The sequence below is a fragment of the Papaver somniferum genome, chromosome 9, assembly GCF_003573695.1.
Source record: "Papaver somniferum cultivar HN1 chromosome 9, ASM357369v1, whole genome shotgun sequence".
NCBI classification, from domain to species: domain Eukaryota; kingdom Viridiplantae; phylum Streptophyta; class Magnoliopsida; order Ranunculales; family Papaveraceae; genus Papaver; species Papaver somniferum.
In genome coordinates, this window is record NC_039366.1 from 122259707 (window position 1) to 122282441 (window position 22735).

The 22735-nt window shown below is 36.8% G+C and overlaps 3 protein-coding genes and 1 non-coding gene across 5 annotated transcripts; 1 reads left to right on the forward strand and 3 right to left on the reverse strand.

Moving 5' to 3' along the window:
• Nucleotides 1-2969: 2969 nt before the first annotated feature.
• Nucleotides 2970-3076, reverse strand: LOC113314511. Its single transcript, XR_003342450.1, has one exon. It is a non-coding gene; the product is annotated as a U6 spliceosomal RNA (small nuclear RNA).
• A 2936-nt stretch (nt 3077-6012) lies between these two features.
• Nucleotides 6013-7383, forward strand: LOC113313644 (acyl-CoA--sterol O-acyltransferase 1-like). The gene is made up of 2 exons (XM_026562436.1): nt 6013-6162; nt 6730-7383. The coding sequence occupies exons 1-2, from the start codon at nt 6037-6039 to the stop codon at nt 7225-7227; spliced, it is 624 nt and encodes a 207-aa protein (XP_026418221.1). The 5' UTR covers nt 6013-6036; the 3' UTR covers nt 7228-7383.
• LOC113313645 (putative serine/threonine-protein kinase) lies at nt 7333-10152 on the reverse strand. The gene is made up of 7 exons (XM_026562437.1): nt 9951-10152; nt 9725-9800; nt 9218-9327; nt 8865-9075; nt 8404-8641; nt 8030-8180; nt 7333-7924 (listed from the first exon to the last, which is right to left on the reverse strand). Exons 2-7 carry the CDS (start codon nt 9777-9779, stop codon nt 7556-7558), a joined length of 1134 nt encoding a protein of 377 aa, XP_026418222.1. The 5' UTR covers nt 9780-9800; nt 9951-10152; the 3' UTR covers nt 7333-7555.
• A 4232-nt stretch (nt 10153-14384) lies between these two features.
• On the reverse strand, nt 14385-17368 carry LOC113307928 (pentatricopeptide repeat-containing protein At2g29760, chloroplastic-like). 2 transcript variants are annotated; one of them, XM_026556400.1, is made up of 2 exons: nt 14784-17368; nt 14385-14672 (listed from the first exon to the last, which is right to left on the reverse strand). In XM_026556400.1, the coding sequence occupies exon 1, from the start codon at nt 17216-17218 to the stop codon at nt 14969-14971; it is 2250 nt and encodes a 749-aa protein (XP_026412185.1). In that variant the 5' UTR covers nt 17219-17368; the 3' UTR covers nt 14385-14672; nt 14784-14968. The 2 variants fall into 2 exon arrangements, with proteins under 2 accessions (XP_026412185.1, XP_026412184.1); XM_026556399.1 differs by having other exon boundaries at nt 14765-17368.
• Nucleotides 17369-22735: the final 5367 nt, after the last annotated feature.

The following is a 22735-nucleotide window of genomic DNA, read 5'->3' on the forward strand; positions in this document are numbered from 1 at the left end:
GCTTTCGCCGCGCAACTCTGATATATCTCTGAAACTGAAAGTGGAAAAGGGTGAGCACAGAGTGCCATTAGGAATAACATTTAACTTTAAAGAAATCATGAGCAAGATTTGGAAAACAATTAATGTTTTCCCAAACATCAAAGTGACTAAGTCACTGGAATGTACAAACATGTATATGGACAAACTCCCTCGTCAAACAATGTATAATATGATTGTGCAATTCCGAACTTGCAAATCCATACCTAATCGTACATATGGATGTCGACAATTCCGAACTCGCAAACTGTCGACCGATATAAGCATAAAAGCTGAATTCATGTAGATATAAATGTGAAGGAGCGTATCCTATATACCACACGTGGAAATTCTCATTTCCCATAACAATTCATAATGACATACCTTACAAGTCCTTTCCATTTCATGAAAAGATTCAAAGAATCGACATAATTATCATAATGCAGTTTATATAAAGCATGGAATGCATGACAAACACTGTATGAGTTGATAAACATAAACTTTTGTAAAAGAAAACAACAATGGTTTCAAAAGAGTTAAAGTATTCCCACCTCTTTTGATGACAAGCCACGCCTACTTCATTAACACCTCAATTCTAAACGCATTCATTTAAAGAAAACTTTATAACTCAAATACAATTACAAGCTAAATTTACCTGCAATTGCAGCTTTAAGCTTTTCACAGCAATACCTAACTAAAATCCTACAACTACCATCTCAGTTACACCCTTCCTGCACATTACAACATCACCACAGCCAAACTCAGCTCAACAACACCAGCAATACTGCATACACATTTCAGCTCCCTTCATTAGACTACAACTTCAGTTCCATAAGTAACTGCAACACAGTCTACTCCACCAACAAAACCCAGCCATCTGCAATCCCATTCCTATATACACTGCCTACACCACTAGTTGTATAACAATCCCTTATCCATTAATCTAAACTTGAACATATGTAGTTCATTCATTCATTTAAAGTTCAACTACAATCCTCACTGCAACAATCAACATCCTCAGCTTAGATCAAGTAACAACCTGACAATCCACTCTTACCAGCTCAACTGCAATACCACCAGGCCCATAGCAACATCATAAACTTCTCTACCAGATTAATACTACCACCATTCTATGAACACCAAACACATAGACCAACCCACACCCATGATTCTTTGCCTTAACATCACTAATGCCAGTTGAGTAAAACTCAACTACACTCCCCACATAACCTTAGCTGATTCAATTTTAGTTTCATCACCATCTTTATATCATTCACACATACAACAAGAGTACAAACATCTTTACCTAATTCTAATTCCTCAAAATAACTCCATTCCTGTACAAACATCTCAATATAAAACCATATCATATACATACAACAACCCATTCATCCATTCCATATCTGAGTTTCATTTCAACCACCTCTGCTTTATTCTAATCATTCATCTAAATTTATGATTTCATAACAATCACATAAGTTCAACAACAGAACGAATTAACTTTACCAATTTCTTTGAGAAGGATAATAATTACCTCAATAGTCTCAGACCTGCAACTGAATTAGCTTCTTATGAAGTTTGATTAGATTTGGATACCTTCATCTTTTAATTCTTCACTACCAATTCCACCAACACCATCTAATATTCGAATCCATGAACCTCAAAACTCTGTTTCATCAAGAACCATAAACCCAATCACCTTCCTCAATTTCATCCTCTGAAACTTAGCTTCATCTGTCACACAACTTTAAATCCTCAATTCACCCATTACCCATCTCAAACTCATCATCTTAGAACGTCACTTTCATCTTTCTTGACTTTCCATACAAACCCTAACTTTCTCGATTCACCACTGAATCAACATCAGAACTTTAATTCAACTACAACCTTTCTTCTCTTCATCGAACAACAACTCGATTAATCTCTCAAATCACCTAAGAACTCGAATTCAATCAATTAATTCATCTTCAACCCACGGAAACCCTAACTTCTAACTTACAGCAGCATCAACATCTCTTCTTCTTCTCATGATCAACCAACATCAACACCACCAATTACATAATCTTCTTCACCTCATACGATCACAATAATCTGTTTAAACTCTCAAAACATCTCACTCTCGCCTCACAGAACAACGACGAGAGAAAAGGAAGAATGAACGAGAAGAATGAAGAAGAAAGAAAAATAAGAAAGAAAGAAGGGAATATGAGTTTATCTGCTCGATCTGCGGATAAGACCCAAGATGATGCTATTGCAACTACGCGCTTCGCTAAGGGAATACCAAGTTGGTCTATTTGTGAACAGATTATTTTTCCCTTCTAATCAATATGATGATTAGTACTTCTTCGTCTGGTCCGAATGACACGTTCGAGTAATCCATTCTGCATAACTTCTCGAGTTATATCTAACGGTACTAGATTCGTATCTAAATCGTTGTTAGATTAGTTTCTAATAATTAACGTTCGAGTTACACTAATCGAGTATTTATCGGCTAAATCGTCACTTGACCGGTCTAATGGCGTTGACGAGCTTGCGGGTCCTTACAGCTCCCGCCTGAGCACTCTTAACTTCAGTGCCAACTCTAGAGCCAATTGTGTTGAAAAGGCCTCGGTGTTAAGAAAGGACAAACCATTACTTATATTCCTTTTGGCCAACCACTGCCAAATATCGGGGTATTACAATACCACCACCTTAAATTGGAGTCGTCATCGACTCCGGATTTACCTAAGCGCGGATCTCCGACGTTCTCTTCCCCTCATAAGAAGCACCTGGACCAATCCCGTCCAGCGTACCTTCTCACTCTCGACAGGTGACCCGTCGTCGGCTCTGATACCATTTGTAATGACCCGTTCAAAAAATTAGGCAGGTGGATCGGCCACTGGAAACTGTTGCGGTCATGCTCACATCTGGTCGCTCGACATGCCCGCAAGGAGTGAACTCTCTTGTTAAACAACAGATCCTGTACGCTTATCTCGATTTATGTGTGTCATCCTTGCGCAGGGGTCATGCTAATCTTCTCTGTATTGTTCCAATTTTATCGGATGTCCCCGGTTCCAAATACTATATTGTATTCATTGATGATTATTCAAGATATCACTGGATATATACCATGAAATGTAGGTCAGAGAGTTTATCCTGCTTTCGACACTTCAAGCATACTTCAGAAAATATGTTATCATCATCCATCAATTTTTTTCAGTGTGACAATGCTCTTGAGATGGTTAAAGGACAGTTTAAAGATTTTATAGATGAATGTGGTATTATATACATAGTTTTTTGTCCACATTTACATTAGCAGAATGGATTGGCTGAGCGCAAACACAGACACATAACTGAAATGGGGAACACTTTATCCTTTCAAGCATGTCTACCATAGGCTTTCTGGTATGATTCCTTCTTAACTGCAACTTACACTATAAATAGGTTTCCAACTAAGGTACTTCATTTCAAATATCCTTATGAAGTATTATTCAACACTTTACCATATTGCTCTTTCTTTAAAGTGTTTGGATATAGTTGCTTTCCTAATCTAGAGCCTTATAGAGTAGACAAACTAAGTCCAAAGTCTGCTAAATGTGTTTTCTTGGGTATAACCCAATTCACAAAGATTATAAATGTTATGATTTGCAAACCAAGAACATTTCTGTCCATGTTAATTTGATGAGAATATTTTTCCATTTGGATCAAATACAAGTACTTTTCTTCTTGCTTCAGAAGTCCTATCTGATATTACAAATGTACAAGTACTTGACTTACAAGTGATACTTCTGCACATATATCTGAAGATTCTACTTCAACTGAAGATTCTCAAGTCTCCATTATTAATCAGCCTTCATCAACCATTATCACAAGGTCAAAAAACTGGAAATTCAAAGAGAAAAAAACTTCCCACTGATTTTGTATCTCAGTGCATGGTCAGGTATCCAGTTCACTCTTCCTTTAACGCTTATGTTACTTCTGTGACTAAACCAAAGTCTTCTAAACCTGCTTCTAAAGATCCTAAATTTATTGTTGTTATGAAAGATGAAATCACAACTCTAAATGAGAATGATACTTGGTCTCTAGTAAAACAGATCTTAGTTATAATGTGCTTGGAAATAAATAGGTCTATAAAGTAAAGCTCAATCCTAAAGGATCAGTTGATAAATATAAGGTAAGATTAGTGGCCAAGGGTTATAATCAAAAGGATGATATTGATTATTTTGAGACTTTCAGTCCAGTAGTCAAAGCTACAACTATTAGAGTGGTTCTTACTATTGCTTTGTCTAAAGGATGGTCAGTGAAGCAACTGGATGTGAACAATGATTTTTTGCATGTTTTCTTACAGAGGATGTTTATATGCATCAGCCAAAGGGGTTTGTAGATTCTTCTAAGCCAGATTATGTATGTGAACTTAACAGAAGTCTATATGATCTCAAACCAGGCTCTAGGAGCCTGATTTGAGAGATTCTATGGTACTTTGATGAGTATGGATTCTTCAGATTTTCTTGTGACCATTCAATGTTCATCTATCAACACAACAACTCTATGGCAGTGCTCTTGCTGTATGTTGATGTTATTATCTTGGCATGCCCATCAGATTTTTTTATCAAGTAACATCATTAGCTTTCTGTAGAATGTATATCCTATGAAGGATCTTGGATTACTTCACTATTTTCTAGGAATTGAAGCATCTTTTCAAAATAATTCGTCTCAGCTGCTATTGTCTCAGAAGAAGTACACCATTGATTTGCTTCAGAAATTTGACATGCCCACCTGCAAGCATGCTAACACACCAGTTCTTCCTGGTCCAAGACTTTCTGTATCAACTGGTGTTCCTCTTTCAGATGTTAGTATTTACAGGAGTATGGTAGGAGGTCTTCAGTACTTGACATTAACAAGACCAGACAACTGTTTTCCAGTCAACTATGTATCTCAATACATGCATGCTCCTACTTCTGAACATTTATTATTAGCAAAAAAGGATATTGAGGTATTTGGAAGGAACTATTGGGTCTGGCATACTTCTATCTGCAGGTAATGCTTCTTCAATAACTACTTACAGTGACCCATATTGGGCTGGTTGTCCCAACACTAGAAGGTCTACATTAGGTTTTTGTGTTTTTCTTGGATCTTCTTTAGTATCTTGGTCTTCCAAGAAGCATCCAACAATGTCCAAATCCTCAGCTGAAGCAGAATATAAGTCCATGGCAGTTGCAGCTGCTGAGGTTGTGTGGTTATCTTTTCTCTTGAGTGAACTGTATCTCTTTACAACAACCCTCTGTGTTATATTGTGACAATACTTCTGCATACAGTCTGGCTTGCAATCCAGTTTTTCATGCAAGAACAAAGCATATTGAAACTGATTACCACTTTATCAGAGAGCTAGTGAGCTCTGCCTTTCTAAGCATCAGTCATGTTTCCTCTGCAGATCAGATTGTAGACTTATTCACCAAGGGCCTCACTCATCCTGTTTTTCTATCTTTGGCTATAAACTGTTATGTTTCCAACATTATCAGCTTGAGAGGGTGTGTCAGAATAATTAGCTTAGCTTTGTCTGAGTTTCTATCTGTCTGACTGTGTCTGAGTGATAGAGAGTCTGAGTAATTATAGTGTGTTGAACACACGTTTTACTTTTCTGTTTTTTAACTGTAATTGTCTATGACAATCTGTCTGTAACTGCCTATATAAGGCGCTCTCTCTGTATATGTTTTTATCAAAAACTTAACACAACCGATCATTATCTTTTAACATTTCTATTAGATGGTCGGTGAAAATAGGTATGAAGAACTAATTTCCTAACATGAGCTAGCACATGCGTGTCCAACATAGCATCGTATTTCATCCTTGAGGTACATCGGTGGTTTAACTGTTTATTGTTTATTGTTTGTATTTTTTATTTTAATTTACATTGCTTGTAAGGCTTTCTCACTTAGAGATAGTCAAAACTACGTGATTTTATTAAAACAAAATAAAAAACATGAGCTAGCACTGCAGCACATGGACTCCGAACAAAGTCTTGCAATTTGTCTTTAAGTGTAAATGCATTTAGTGTTACGTTTGACTCTTATCGAGATTGGGAAGATTATCTGCAAGATGAAATTGATGATAGTACCTTCTATGGAAGAAGAGTATTATCATGGTGATGAGTTATGGAGATTCATCAAGGTATGCTTTACAATTCTTGCATCGCTAACTTACTCTTACTTCATTTCAGCAAACATCCCAAAAGGTTTCTTTAGACTTATCTCTGTCCTTCCCATAATCTCCATCTTTTCTCTCCTACCTCTTTGTCTGTCTTCTGCTCATCTTTCTGGTATCACTGGTTTCTTCATTTCCTGGCTTACCAACTTCAAACTTCTTCTCTTCTCATTTGAAAAGGGCCCTTTATCAAAGCCAAACTCAGCATCTTTCTCTCTTACATTTTTTATCATCATTGCTTGTTCTCCCATACAAACAAACCCATATTCAAAATCTCATGTTAAACCCAAATCAGGCATATACTATGTATTAGAAATCTTACTTGTGGCTTTGTTGATTCCCATCATTTACAACCATGAGCAATTTTTTTTTAATTTACACCCAAATTTTAGCATATATCTATACTGTTTCTTATTGTACTTGGTCCTGGAACTCGCTCTAGCCTTAATAGGAATCCTAACGCCGTTTATTCTTGGACGAAAACTGGAACTCGAACCACAATTCAATGAGCCATATTTCTCAACTTCATTGCAGAACTTTTGGGGCCATAGGTGGAATCTAATGGTCACTAGCATTCTACGGCCGACGGTATACAATCCAGTACGATTTACTTGTACTCGTTATATAGGAAAAAATTGGGCGCAACATGTGGGGATACTCGCTACATTTGCCGTCTATGGGTTAATGCATGAGCTGCTATTGTTCTACTTAGGGCGGCTTTGGCCTACATGGAGTGCCCTGACGTTGTTGCTTCTCAATGGAATTTGTTTATCTTTTGAAATTGAAATCAAGAAGTGCTTTACAGCCAACAAGTGGCAGTTGCATCCGTTAGTTACAGGACCTCTGATAATTGCGTTCATGATGATCACATCCTGTTGGCTGCTTTTCCCTCAGTTTCAAACGTCCGGTGTTGATGTTAAGATGGTTAATGAGTATGTTATTGTAGGGCAGTTTGTGAAGGGTGTGTGGGACAGCATGTTGGAATTCTGTTTTGGGGGTGCTGGTGAACTTTGGAGAGGCCGATGCTACTAGTTTTCTGCTTGATCTTTCTGTAACTATGAGTCTTTGTCAAGAGTCCAATGCAGTAACATGGAAGTATCAGTGTCACTGGTAATACTTCCATAAATTTCAAGCAGGTAGCAAAAGAATTAATATATCAGATATTGAATTTACATCAAGGTTTAAAAATTACACTCTATTCTTTTATTTACTTTTTCTGACGGACACACAATGGGTGTAAATGTTTGTACCCTGAGCTGTTGCTTTACATAGAAGCCAAAAAGGTTTATCGTCAGGCAAAAACTGGAACGTCACTGCAACTTGTTATGTGTATAATGTATATGCTATGCTACTCTATTTCTCACCTGGGTTCAGGGTTCACCAAGGTTACATGAGGCGTGGTCAATTGTGTTGAGGTTACAAACGGATTCTTCGATCTGTTTTCTTTTTGAGTCTGTTGAGAGGACCCCTCTTGTGAGCTACCACTACCAGAGTATTGTTGAGTGATGTTGCTCTTTTGAAAACCAGGCTTGGTGAGCTCCATTTCAGGAAGAGCTACATCTTTCGAGAGCATCTTCACAACCTGCTTCATGGATGGTCTTGTGTTTGAAGCTGCTTGCGTGCAAAACATGGCCACTTTAATGAAGCGCAATACCTCATTCTCTGGGTACTCTGCTAAATCTGGATCTACAATGTCTAAGAGTCTACCTTCATCCCGCAGTTTCCATGTCTGTAAATTTCAATCGTATACTTAATCATACAGAACAACGAAATGATACAGTAGTTCAAAGTCTCATTTTAGAATATTTGTGGGTGAGAGAGAGAAGAGGGGTACCCAGTCGACAAGAGGCATAAGTTCCTCTCCCCACGCTGATGTACCACTACTTCTGCCGCTTACAATTTCAAGAAGAAGCACCCCAAAACTGTAGATATCTGCTTTTTTTGTTAGCTGTCCCAGCAAGGAGTACTCGGGCGCCAAATAACCCCTGCAAGTGTACAAAGTCAACACTAGATTCAACGAGGAAATGCAGAAAATGAAGACAGATGAAGCTGTAGGTTCATAATAGTATGGCATCACATCATGCATCCATGATATAAGCCGTCAGTACACTTGTATTGTTATTTGTCCGCTCAATACACAAAGCTCACATGGAATTGCATAAAAGTTTTTCATTATATAAAAACCAAAGGATGAGAAGTTATGCTCACATTGTTCCTGCTACTCGAGTGCTGATATGAGTGACATTGTCTGGGAATAGTTTTGCTAATCCAAAGTCTCCAATTTTTGGATTCAATTGTGCGTCAAGAAGTATATTGCCAGCCTTAATGTCCCTGTGGATAATTTGTGGTTTAGCTTCCTCGTGAAGGAATGCAAGTCCTCTGGCCGTACCGATGGCGATAGCAGCTCTTTTTGGCCAATCCAAAGGAATCCTTTTACTCTTCGAACCTGGAACCGTTAAGCAAAAAAACTGTGTTGATTTTGTGCGTTTAGATGGAATAAAGCTCAAGAAAAATTCCAAGAAAGCATATAAATTTTGGGCCAACTTGAATGAGAGGAAGGACAAATTAACTAAACTCACAATAAGAAAGAGTCCATTTACTTCGGGCTCATTAATCTTATATTTGATCAAACTTATTTCATATAGAGCTGCCACCATGATGAAACTTACCAAATAAAGCACATGCTAAGCTATTGTTCTCCAGATACTCGTAGACCAGCATCCGATTGCTTCCCTCTAAACAGCATCCAATTAGTTGAACTAGATTTGGATGTCTAACATTTGTTATCGTGTCAATTTCCGTCAGAAACTCACGTGTTGCTTGAGAAGATTCAGCAGACAAAGTCTTAACTGCAACATATGTTCCGTCTTTTAAGGTCCCCTGAAACCAAAAAACAAGAACGCCAAAGGCATTTTAACATTGGAAGAAATCTCTCGTTGTCTTCGCATCACGAACGGTGATGACAAAGACAATGATGACAAAGGATCTAATCAACCCATTGTATGAAGTGTCATAATCTTACTTTATAGACAACTCCGAAGCCACCTACTCCCAGTTTCTTTGACGGATGGAAACTCTCAGTAGCAGACTTCAACATGCTATACGAAAACAGCCTTACATTTGTATTCATCTCTGAGCACAAACAATTGAAAAACAAGGTCAAGTAAGCTCAGTTATATGCAGGTTGATTCTGTTGCTTCAAAAAGAGGGAGAATAACAAAAATTAAGATCTATTTGCTGCCTAGAGAAAGAGAATGCTGCTGTAAACTACATGAAATCAAGAGCAATATATACTGTGAAAATTTCCCCTTAACATTTGACATAAGGCGAGGTCGTCAAATTCGCATCAAAAATTGGGCTAGAGAATGCAATGATGAGGTATAAATCCAAACATTTTCTCACAAATTGTTGAAGCAACTATATATACCAAATCAATTTCAAAAAGTTTTATTGAACCTACAGCCACAGTTCCTTCATTTTTTTAACTTTTTATGGTGTGAATTGAAGATTCCAATCAATACACTCATACCTTCTGCCTTTCTTTGGTTACTTCCATGCCTACCAAAGAAGCCACAAAGCTTCATCCCTAATTCCACAATGTCTCCCTGTTTAACAAAAAGAGAGATTGAGTGACTTTAAGAACCCAACTGTTCACTAACACTAAGCAGAGATATCAAAAACTCAAAATTCCTCCACCCCAACACAAAATCAAAAAACCAAAATGAATACCCAGAACAAAGAAGAATTGAACTTACAAAATTGTGAGTGGAGATTATTAAAATGCTAAGAAGCAAGGGATGATGAGATCATATCCAGCTCCAATCATACAGAAATGATAACCTAATTATTCTACTGAATTTGATCTAGACTAGTACTACTAGTGGAAGAAGAAGAAGACCTAAGGGGAAAAGTGGGTGTTTTTTAGGTGGAGTTAAATTAAAGACGGTTAAAAGTGTTCATTCTTTTAAAATCAGAAAACGGTTTGGTTTATATAGTTTTTCTCTGTTGTTAATAATGCAAGATTGTTACAGGGGCGGCATGATTTATTAGAGGGGTGGCATTGTGATAGTAATGTCCTTTTAGTTGGTTAGGAGATGTCCTAAAGGGGATGTAAATTGACTAGATTATCTTTTTCACCTTAAATCAACCAAAATCAAATCAATTTTTTTTAAACCTAATGAATCAGAAAAAATCAAATCAGTTTTTTTCATCATCTTCTTCATCTTCTCTTCTCCTCCATCAACCGTAACCTCCATTAAAACTGAAAATTTCATCGTCTTCGATTAATCGACGATGCGAAAAATGTTTGGAAAAACCCAATTAGGGTTTAGTTTATCGTGTTGGATTTAAGTTAATTTTGTATCAAAAATTAGGGTTTTGTATGAAAATTGAAATTGAAATTTCTGGTTGCATGTGAGTTACGGTTGGTAATAACTCAAATACGAACTGTAACTGTAGATTGGGTTGATGTTACGGTTGGTTTTAACTCAAATACCAACCGTAAGTTCTTAGTTTTGAGAAATATGTTCAGTTACGGTTTGTATTTGCATCATATTTATCAACCGTAATTGAGTTACGGTTTGTTACTCAAACAACCATACCAACCTTAAATAATCCTGTGTTTTAAGAATTTATCAAATAATGATTTACGGTTCAAAAGTTAAGTTGACACACCAACCGTAGTAGGGTAGTTACGGTTGGTCTCGATTCATTAGTTACCAACCGTAATTTAGTTACGGTTGTTGTCCAAATTTAATTACCAACCGTAACTGATTTTACAATTGGATCTTCCCCAAATTTAACCAGTTACGGTTGGTATTCGATAACTTACGAACCGTAACTAAGAGTTACGGTTGGTCACGAGCAAAATTGCAACCGTAAGTTCTTCTGAAAATTTAAAAGTTTTGATTTTGTTACGTACTTTAGATAATTTTGAGCGAGAAAAAGCTAATGGGAACTAATTTAGAAGTATACCGGGTCACTGGAATCACTCATTTTGGTTGAGTGAATCAAAATCTAGGATTTCACAAATATCACAATTTTTTTTGTCTTCTCCTCTAAACTTTTTTCTTTTTAACTCTAAAAATCTGATTTTGTTTTGATTTTGAGTTAATATAAGTGAAATTAATCATTAACACTAAACTTGATTATCATCACTAAACTAGGTTATCAATAACGAGGGTTAATTTATCATTTCCAATTTTTTTGATAAGGGACATCTTAGATGATCAAGTAATGACCATTTTTGTCCTATTAAAATACCGCCCCTCTAATAAAACATGCCGCCCCTACACTAAGATTGTAATAATGAAGAATGATGATAGGAACATGTAGGTCAAGATGGACGGCTAAAAGCGTGTTACTGTCATCTTGAAATGATCATGTTATAAAGAGCAACCTTCTTTAGTTAAGCTCAGCTCCTCCTGCTTTCTCCTCTATTTAACTTTTGGCGATCCCCAATGACTTTTTTGTTTTTGTAAAAGTACTGCCTTTTAAAAAAATGACTGTCGTTAAAATTGACGTTAAAATGTCAAAATTATGTCATTCTAATCATGTCAACGAATCCTATTGATTTTTTTATATATGGCTTTCTCGGCTTATCTCCCCTGAGCAAAGCCAGCCAACTTGATCAGTTACATCAGCTTCAGCTAAATTCACAAGTACTACAGAAGATGTACGAAAGAGAGTAAAAACATCATATTTATGACTGACGGACTGAGTTAAAAGAAGGGAAAGGTAACGAGGATTGATTAGTCAAGTTCAGAAGAAAAAAAAAAGTTTGTTCCAACACCAAGTGCATGTAACATGGGCAATACTCAGATTGAGATAACCCCTTAACTAAAACTGGTCATGGTATAAACTAGCTCATCATTTTCTACTGTTACTTCTTTTCTTTCCTTAAATCCAAAATACAATAAAAAATGCTGGTAGTGTAATAAATGTAGACTAAAGACTTGTTGAAACTAGACAAAAGTAGATTGAGTTGATCTCTTCAAACACAGACCAGATCAAACCCCAATCTGAATGAGCATGCGTACCTGGTACTTCCAGACCAATAATGAAGTATATTGCCGTTCTTGATATTGTCAATCTCAGTTCAACACCGGCAATACCACAAGCCAAAATGGTGCGATTTGTACCGACAAAAACAAAAAAGTGACGGATACTGTTTCAATTTCCGTTATTGACTTCCGGAAATAAGATTGACCTCTTATCGGAAATAAAAAATACTGTTGGGATTCAAATTAATTAGTAGTTGAATCTTTAGATTCCATATTCTTTTTCTTCTCTCGTTTCAGGTCTTTCAACTGGACTTTTTCAACCTGCTATGTTCATTGTGTGTGTCATCCTTAGCGCAGCGGAGACGCTAATTAAATTATCCTGCACAGCTTTTATATTAAGCAAACGTGCGGGCATCTAATCTAATTCAACGAAAATGACTTAAGCTATCATTAATCTAATCAAATTCTCACAAATACATAAGCTCTTCGTTTCCCCAGCAGTTTATCCGACAAACGCAAACGACGAAAAAATAACACCAAAAATACAAAACGATTGATGAGCCTCTGCTGCTCCAGACTCCAGTCTTTGACTTCGCAATCAGAATAGTATTACAGTTAACAAATAATTTTGTAGCCTTAAATGAAAGAAGTTATGTGCACCATAGCTGAAGCAAGCCTATTCCTATACTAGCAGCCCTAAGAGGATGACCGGTACACGTAAACTACTAGAGAGCAGCCATCCAATCGACCACATCACCATGGGAAAGCCCAGGTTTGATCATGATCAGGACAGGATCTGACGTCTTGGAGTCGTAAATCAAAATTTTCAAATAGGACTGCTCTTATATAACTGCAAACATCCCTAAAAATGGTTGGCCTTGATCATATTTCATGAACGATAGTATTGAAACAAAAGTTCTCGGTTCTAACCATTCACATTAACTTGAAATGAATAAACAGTTCCAAAGCAGGGTGAGAACAACAGCTATTGTTGTTGTGCCTTAAATTGCACCTCGTGCACCTAGACATCTTTAACAAAAACCTAAATGATGCAGTACTTCTTCAGAAGCCCTGACCACAGATCTGCCAAACCATTTATGAATCATCTTTTCTCACTTTCATGGTGGGTCATAAGTCCGGCGGCTTGTCTACTTCTTTTTAGGAGAATTACCAGTCATTATTATTCAGTATTGACTCCAAACAGTGGCCTCTAGGACCTTTTAATTCTGCAGTCCAGGTTCCCAGTACTCAGCACTCGTTTGAGCTAAGGACGCTTGCAATCCCTACATCTCGTATGCACTGGCAGATCTACTCTAAAATAATGGGACTTTTACCGATCATAAAACAAAACAGTGGGACTTCATAGAAGATAAAGAAAACAGTGCTCGCCCAAAATCAGGCTTCGGATCATTATGCAAGGCCATGTAGGCCACAATATTAAATTGCAAACACAAACGCCTAGACCACTCACACCCATAGACTTTTCCCGCCAAGTATGAAAATTTCAACTGACATATCAAGCTTTTAAAACAAAAAGGCAATGACTCGAAATAATTTAAAATTTAATGCGATTTCAAATATCTAGAAAGAGTTGAACTGAAGAAAGTAAACACAAGCTATACAATCATTAAAATCTAATGTGAGATTTTGCACCTATCTTGTAGACTAGTTTCCACAGCCAATCATTATAAATAAAAAATGGGCTACTGTGGTCAATGAAAAACGATTTTGACCATGCAAGGGTCAATTATCAACCAGCCATGACTTATATGATCTAGAGGGTAAAATATCAAATACTTGACCAAATCACTAAGGTCCAGGGTTATACATAAGTATGTAATTCTTTAAAATCAAAGTTGAAAGTGCCATATTTGATTGATATCCTGATTCTGTCAACTCACAAAAATATTTGCAGAATCCAAGTTAAATCCTTACAGGTAAATTCCATAGTAAAAAATTGAAGTGGTTCTCTCTCTGTAAGTTATTGAAATGTTTTTGATAGCCCAAGATATGTGGTGTTCTTGATGCAAATGCAACTGCTGGTATTAGTCAAGTATTTAACCCATCTGAACTACTTCACCATATAGTCTGGTATATGGATTATGGTCCCCAGCTTCAAAATCCGGATTGAGCAGATTCAAGAAAATAGGACAATGGGTTTTCAATGTATGACAGCTAACACAATACTTACCTTGAATTGTTCAGCACATAATCAAATGCTGGTGTAAGGATTACCCGCCATAACACTTTAATGAAGATAATGATGTAACTTGTTCCAGGATGTTATATGTCCCAATGAACATTTCAGGTCCTTGAATTCGTTAAATATTTGACAGCAAGGTGATATGCATCCGTAAACAACAATCAACAAAGAGGTCATACCTGGCTTGTTTTTACATAAGAACTTCAATGGTTTCCCACAGATTTGAAATTTCCCTAACTAACAACCTGATCAGCTTCCTTGAGTTCATCGACCTGATAAAGACATCAATCAACACGTAAGAATCCCACAGCAGTTGATCAGTTATTCTGGCACGTCAGAACTTTTTAATGAACATGTAACATACCCATACAAACAGGCCGTACCCAGAAAGCCCTGGTTCTTGGGGAAGTGGTTTCCTGGTCATCTGAAATTGATTGCAAGCCCACATAGAACTCCGCATAAAGTGTGAGTGTTTTGCTCGGCTACTTTTAACTAGGATCAAGTGATATGGTTTTAAATACCCTGCCTGTATTAACTATGAAGAATGCACAATCACTTTTAGCATGTGTTACCAATAGTCCATACAAGAACAATGGCCTCCTTTGAAATGATGGAATCGATAGCGATCTCGCAATAATATTTCTCTGTCATAGACCCTAGATATGAGTTTAGCAACAGAGTGACAATCCCCACAAACCCGAAGATTCTTCACTACACGAATTAGTGCAGGTGAATTTGTACTGATAAGTCCATAAGCTATCGCTAACTTTTCACTATGAAGGTATAGGGCTTGCTCCTTCACATCTTCGTCTTCTATATCCTGAAGTACCTGGGACTTGTTTGGCACATACCCAACTGATTTCAATCGTGATGCTATCTCCTCTAACTTAGTATAGATCATCTTCGACCAAGGATGAGAGTTATCTCCAACAAGAAACTCATGGATCACGCCATCCACCTCAATCAAGCTACAACCTGGTTCTTTTTGAATTCCAGCATCTCTCATAACCTTTCTTAACCGTGAAACCTCTTCCCATTTACCACACTTTGCATATACATTTGACAGAAGCACATATGCTCCATGATTCCTTGGTTCCAACTCAAGTAACCGTTTACAAGCATGTTCAGCTAAGTCAACATTTCCACGAGTCCTACATGCTCCAAGAAGTGCACCCCATACAGAAGCCCCAGAAACAATTGGCATCCTCTCTATCAATTCCATGGCTTCTTCTAAGAGGCCAGCGCGACCTAAAATATCAACCATACATGCATAATGCTTTGTTTGAGGTGTAACTCCATACACCGGAAGCATTTGATTGAAATATATCCTACCTTCCTCTACTAATCCCGCATGGCTACATGCACATAACACATTTGTAAAGGTCACTTCATTGGGCTTTACCTTGGTATTTTTCATATCCAAAAACAGATCAACCGCTTCCCTGCCACGTCCATGCATTGCTAACCCTGCTATCATGGCACTCCAAACATACACATCCTTCCTCTCTGCAAAACGGAAAACCTCGAGTGCCTTCTCTAGATCCCCACACTTGGCGTACATATCAATGAGGGACGTTGTGAGATGACAATTCAATTTGATACCCTGTTTTTTCATGTATACATGGATCCATCCCCCTAAATCTGTTGCACCCAACTGAGCACAAGCTGAAAGTGTACTCACCAAAGTGACCTGATCAGGTTTTGCTTTCCTGCTCATCTGTAGTTCATTGAAAATACCCAGTGCCTGCCTTGGCTGACCACTCTGCTCATAAGCTGAGATCAGGGAATTCCAAGCAGCAATATCTTGACTTGGCATCTCATCAAAAACTCTGCGAGCAGCATCGAATTCCCCAAAACTTGCATACCCGACCAGCATCGTAGTCCACGAGACAGTGTCTTTTTCAGGCATTTTACCAAAAAAACTTTTAGCATCTTCAAGACTACGACATTTAATATACATATCAAGCAATGCATTATTCAAGATCAAATCTCCTTCTATCCCATTCTTCCGAATATAAGCATGAACCCACCTCCCAAATTCCAAGTTCGATTTCTTTGAACAAGCAGAAAGAACACTAACCATAGTCACATCGTTTGGCTTCATATTCTCTTCCTCCATATCTCTAAACAACTCTAAAGCTTCATCAGGATAATCCGCCTGAGCAAAAGCAGTAATCATAGTATTCCAAGAAACAACATCTCTTTCAGGAATCTTCAGAAACAGTTTGTAAGCTTGATTCAAATTCCCACACGCAGCATAAAAATGAATCAAAGAGTTAAGAATATAAACATCAGAATCAAGTGAAGCTTTAACAGCCATCCCATGAAAAACTTCTCCTTGTCTCAAATCTGATACTTCCGAAGCAGCTTTAATCAAAAAAGGAAAAGTGAACTTATTCGGACGATCAGGACACTCAAGAAGCATTTGATTGAAAATGTGAATGGTCTGAGTAGGATTAGAGCTTGACGCATAAGCACGAATAAGTGTGTTCCAAGTGTAACGATTTGGTTCCGGAATTTGATCAAATACCTTACGTGTGTAATCAAGATGTGGTTTAAAACGAGAAAGTGCACAGATTGTGATGAATCTGCTAGCTGAGAAAGGGTCAAACAGTAGACCGATACGAAGCATTTGAGCATGGATTTCCTTTAAATGAACTGTACTTGAACATTGATCGATTAAGGTTAGTATAGAATGGTCTGCAGAGTATTGGTTCGGATTGTTGTTTATGACTCTTGGTTTTGTGTTATATATCTGATTGTTTGTTCTGAAATTAGGATTTGGTAGAGAAATTAATTGGGGATAGGAAACAGCCATGGAGCTCTTGGTTTAGTTTCTGAGTGGCCGTTAAAAATGTTATGAGCGACTGTTTGCTCTGTTCATGCCTTCATGGTTGTATGTTCTGTGAAATGTGAATAATTTAAACATGTTACATGTACAAGTGGAGTGCACGTGAACTGCACGTCGGCAAACAAAATCTTTTGTATCTTCCATTTATAATAGGAATTTGAGTAATGTTTATCTTTCTCTTAAACTTGTTTATTCTGCACTTCTCTTTTAATGAGAATTTGGGTAGTGTTTATCTTTGTCCTACAAATCTTTACTATTATAAAGCCAAGAGGTCATTTAAGGGTTTTTTACAAACGTAAACAAAATTTGTCAAATTTCCATTTGAAGAACTGATGGCTTGCTCTTCTTCTTACCTATTGTCACAACGAAATTTTTTTGCCTAACATGAAAACAGTTTACTTAAAATGCTGATTTTATTGAAAACGACAACCGGCCCTGTTCAAAAGCTATAATTTTGGTGACGATATATTTGTGGTGGCCGAAGTGGTGCTGGTAGGGCTGAACATGGTTTCGGTTTTTCGCTGGAAACGGACCGAACCAGATCAACTAGGAAGAAACCAAACCGAATCATTTACTAATGGATTGGTTATGGTGTAGAAAGTGAAAAATCGATAGTGTTGGTTTTGATTTGGTTTGACCTCTAAAATCGAACCAAAAATCATTGTAAAACCGATTAATTTTTAAACTTAGTTTCTACCTTGATTAACAAGTATTAGATTCTACCCATTGATTTAGAAGATATATAGAAATCCTAAATCTAATATTTCAGTATGATATTTTCCCTCTTTCTCTTTCTCCTTCTCTCAGTCGCCTCCCTTCTCCACCCCTAACTACAGCAGTCACTGCTGCTACTCGACTTTCTTCTTCCTTTCTTCATTCTTTTTTGTTTATCAGTAACTAAATTAAGATATATTATATATCTTCTTTTGATCTCTAGATTTAGAGTAAACTTTAACTATTCTTGATATTTTTTTATTTATTTTCTTTGTCTGTAAATTTGTGTAAACCAATACTATCGGCAGCTACGATTTTTTTATCTGTAAATTTGTGTATCTTTTTTTTTTGAATCGTTTGACATAACTATTGGTTAACCAAAAACCACTGGGAAAAACCGAAACCGGCTGGAACCATTTAGAAACCAAACCAATGGTTAATAGATTGGTTTGGTTTAGATTTTTAGAAACCGATAGTATTGATTTCGGTTTCGGTTTGGCTAGAAACCGAACCAAAACCGACCATGAACAGCCCTAGGTGCTGGTGCTGTGTGCATACTCTCAATTTTTTTTTAGGACACATACATATTTAAACGCGTTAACTGCATAATAATAATTTTAGGCGAACATACATACAAAAATTCAGCTGTTATCTCATTTATCCCGATCCTACAATGTTAGCAGCTAACCAAATAATGAACCCATTTCATATGTGAGCAATACTGACCATTCGTCTATACATGTCCAAAGACGGATGACAACCACTTAAGTGAACACATGGCTTACATTTGTCTTCGAGTTCTTTTGTACCTTGAGACTAAAATATCCATTAATAATTAAATTAATTTTGTGCCGAGTTGTCTGTCTAACGTGGTTTCATTTTCTACTCCCATTCCCATTACCTCTTAACTCTCTCCTCCTCCTTTACTAACAGCAGTTTCAGCTTTGTGGTAGTACTACAATTGATGCTGGTTTTCATAATAGAGCTGAATCTGAAGTAGCTGGGGTTTGTAATTTGAATTCGATTTTTGGGATTTGGGTTAGAATCTCAACCCTCGTTACATAACTCCCTAATGAAATCAGTGGTAGAGATTGAAATGTTACGTACACATCCGTTAAGGAGTGTGCACAAATTCAGACTCACCTTTCTAGTCCATTTAGATCGATGGAGTTCCAATTTCAATGACGGTTTTTCCATATATACCCTTGTTTATATGTAACATAGATAACATAAAATTTAGTTAAATGTGAGATGGAGATCCATAGATCTTTGATTAACTATTTGTATTGGGATAAGATAAAAATAAATTAAGAAAGTAAGAGAAAGTTTATGATAACTAGATCTTTTCTTATTCTAAAGAAATACTCATTCACCATTAACTATTTGTTAGTTTGGCCATCCGTTTTTGTTGTTTGTTCATTCTCCGGTAGATTATGGAATTCACGACCAACGTCATCTCAAGCTTCCGATAAAATTCGTCGTCCAAAGTATTTAATCGTGAAGACCAAAAATATTTGTAGAAATTACATATATATTACACTTGCTTCTATCAACGGTGCCCAAATGGTGCAACCTTTTGGCAAGAAAAATTCGAAATTGTTTTGTGAAGAAATGATAGTGACGGATTGCCGTAACGTTTCGGCACTATCAAGTATCAACAAAAAGGTTGGTCGATATGTAGTTGCGGTTATGCAATTGCATCGATGCGCAAGAAGCGGTGAAACTGAAGCTAGTGTGGTAAGAATAGTCAAAATGAACTCAAAAAATTGTCCTAATTTTTGCTAAATTCAGGAACGAAGTGGCAAAAATCGCGTAAAACTGGTTTCCAATTCAAAAGTTGTTTCACCATCTTGATGGAGCTGAATAGATTTAACCCATACTTTGTCGAAAGGTAGGTACAGTGATCAAGTACCGACTAGATCTCCATATTCCCCTACTTCACAAACATTTCAAAATGGCGCACCATATACTTCACATGTGACCAATCCATCGCGCTAAACTGGTTTCCAATTCAAAAGTTGTTTCACCATCCTGATGGAGCTGAATAGATTTAACCCATACTTGTCAAATGGTAGGTATACTAATCAAGTACCGACTAGATCTCCATATTCCCCTACTTCAAAAGCATTTCAAAATGGCACACCATATACTTCACCTTAGACCAGTCCACCCCAAGAGGTTATACTGAAAATCAGATCAATCATATTCCAAACTCAAAGTCCATAACACTACCAAAAAGCGACGAATAGCAGGATAGAAAAAACCAAAATTAACAAGAAAACTTGCCCAAGATGGTGAATCTTCATCAACTTAGTTTAACATGGGCGAGTACATAGATGACAAGTGTCTGATATAACAAGCAAGATCATCACAGTTTGGCTTTATGGGAAAATAGCTTTTGAAAAGTTGTCTTTCACGTGACAAATGTTATAATATAACAAGAATAAAACTTTTTCCAAGAACACTTCAAATAGAATCAACAACAACAAGCATTATGCTAAGTCATATGGTCTTCTAATCTGGCATCTAGGACAACCTCCTCAGTCCAATAGCACTGCTGATCTAGCATGCTAGTCGAAGAATCAAACAACAAGGATGCGCTAAATCGTTCAACGCAATAACTTTTTGCACTTTTAGCTTAATGAAACAGTGCATGACCAGTCAAACTGGTTAACTGCGCTGAACCATTCCGCAACTGCGCTGAACCAAACAGCGCAGCCAAAAACCCCATTTCACCAACAGAAGTCGACATTTTCTTCATTTGTTCTTCATTTTTTTTCTCCGCCAACAACTGCGCATGTTTGAATCGATCTCGATTTTTTCATCATTTTGTCAATTCCCTCTGTGGGTTTGATCAACATCAAGATTGGAATCATTTGATGGTGGTTTGGTTCGATTCCGTCCATAAAATCGGTTGGGGTAAGAAATTTAAATTTTAGGTTTTAAGTTTTATGATTTGGTTATGATGATATTTTGATGAAATTGATGATTGATATAAGATGAGTTGGATGATTTAGATGATATGTGTTACAATCCATGATTGAAATTGATTTTTAAAATTTTGGGGGTTTAATTTGATTATTTGTGATGAAGAAAATGAAATTTTCATTATTTGTGATGAAAATGAATGAAAAGTTGTATGATTAGTTTGTAGGTAAATTTGTATAATTTGTATGTTTATTCGTGATGAAAATTTATATGATATTTGCTTGATTATTTGTTATGAAAATGAATGAAATTTGTAGTTAAATTTGTATGAAATTTAATTAGTCTTGTGATTAATTTTTATTGCTTTCGTTATTGATCGTAGTATGAGTATGGACGATTTTCAAGATGGTTTGGAAATAGTATCGACAAAGAATAAAGATCACCATGTATGTAACGATGTTATGGTGATCCTCGAAATATAAACTTTAGAAGTAGCTTGAAATAGGTTGAGTGTTATATAAAATTGTAGTGAATAATAATCCTCCAGCACAACCATACTGTGATTGTTGTGGATTTTCTTCTGTTTTGGTGCTTGATTTCGCCAATACAGATGGAGGCTTAGTTGAAGCCATAACTGAGAGATGGTGGGAAAAAACCAAGAGATTTGATTTTAAGGAGTTTGAGCTTGGCATCCTTCCTTTAGATTGGTACATGTTAACGGGGATTCCCACTGGTGACCCTAGTAAACGTCAAGTAGTTATGCCGTAGTTGGGTAGTGAGCTAACATATGATGTCATGGATGATATTTATTTCCCAGATTTCAAAAATCATGGTACATGGAACTCTAAAACTAATTCCATATCCTTGGCTACCTTGAAAAACTACATTAAAAGTAGAGAAAACCTAGACAACAGTGGATGTGCAGAGCTATTGACACGAGCATTCTTTCTTTGGTATTTTGGTCATTTTCTTCTTGCGGATGCTAGTGTAAGAGTGGATAAACGTTGGTGAATATGATTGGGGTATAGCTTCCTTAGGTAATACCTATAAATTTCTTGACGAACGTTGTCTTTGATACTCGATACTCCCAACCTACCCGTGATTACTTGTAGTGTTTATGAAAACATATGGGATGTTATTTCTTTTTTATGGAGTTTTTTTTTTTGATGGAGTGTTTTAAGTGATTTTGTTTTATGGGGTGTTATTTATTATGGCGTGTTTGAAATGCTTTTTTTTATGGAGTGTCTTAACTTTTTATGAAGCTTTTTGTTTTCGTTATATTAGGTACATTATGCAGGGAGCTTTGAGAAGAATTTTGTTCGGTCTTCCGGATGATGAAGATGATACGGAACAAAATGTTTTAGCAGTGCCTGCGATTTTGGAGTCACCGAGGAGGAAAGGAATACACCAATCCATCCCGAATGAAGTCAAGAACCATCAGAGGGTGCACATAAAACGTGTAGATGTCGATGCACGTATGATGCAACAATACTTCAACTCCAATTGTATGTATGGGCCAAAGAAATTCAAAGGTCGATTTGCTTTGCTTCGTCCCTTTTTTCTGAGAATTTTAGAGCAAGTTTGTGATTATGACCATGATTTTCGCCAAAAAAACGGATGCTTGCGGTATTCCTGAGCATGCTCCATATATGAAAATGGTTGTTGTCATGAAACATTTTGCCAAAGGTATTGCACCAGATTCCTTAGATGATTACACACAAATGGGAGCAACCACTATCTACTTTTATGCTATGGAGTTTATGAATACAATTATTTGGATTTAAAATGGCCGATACATGCGTCAGCCTACCGCTCAAGATACTGAAAGGATTTTTGCATAAA

Coding starts and splice junctions, on each gene's coding strand:
- LOC113313644 (XM_026562436.1), top strand. CDS start 6,037: ATGCATTTAGTGTTACGTTTGACTCTTATCGAGATTGGGAAGATTATC. Junction 6,163..6,729: donor AGTTATGGAGATTCATCAAG/GTATGCTTTACA, acceptor ACTTCATTGCAG/AACTTTTGGGGCCATAGGTG.
- LOC113313645 (XM_026562437.1), bottom strand. CDS start 9,779: ATGAAGCTTTGTGGCTTCTTTGGTAGGCATGGAAGTAACCAAAGAAAG. Junction 9,076..9,217: donor GCTTCGGAGTTGTCTATAAA/GTAAGATTATGA, acceptor TTTTGGTTTCAG/GGGACCTTAAAAGACGGAAC. Junction 8,642..8,864: donor CTTAGCATGTGCTTTATTTG/GTAAGTTTCATC, acceptor TAACGGTTCCAG/GTTCGAAGAGTAAAAGGATT.
- LOC113307928 (XM_026556400.1), bottom strand. CDS start 17,218: ATGGCTGTTTCCTATCCCCAATTAATTTCTCTACCAAATCCTAATTTC.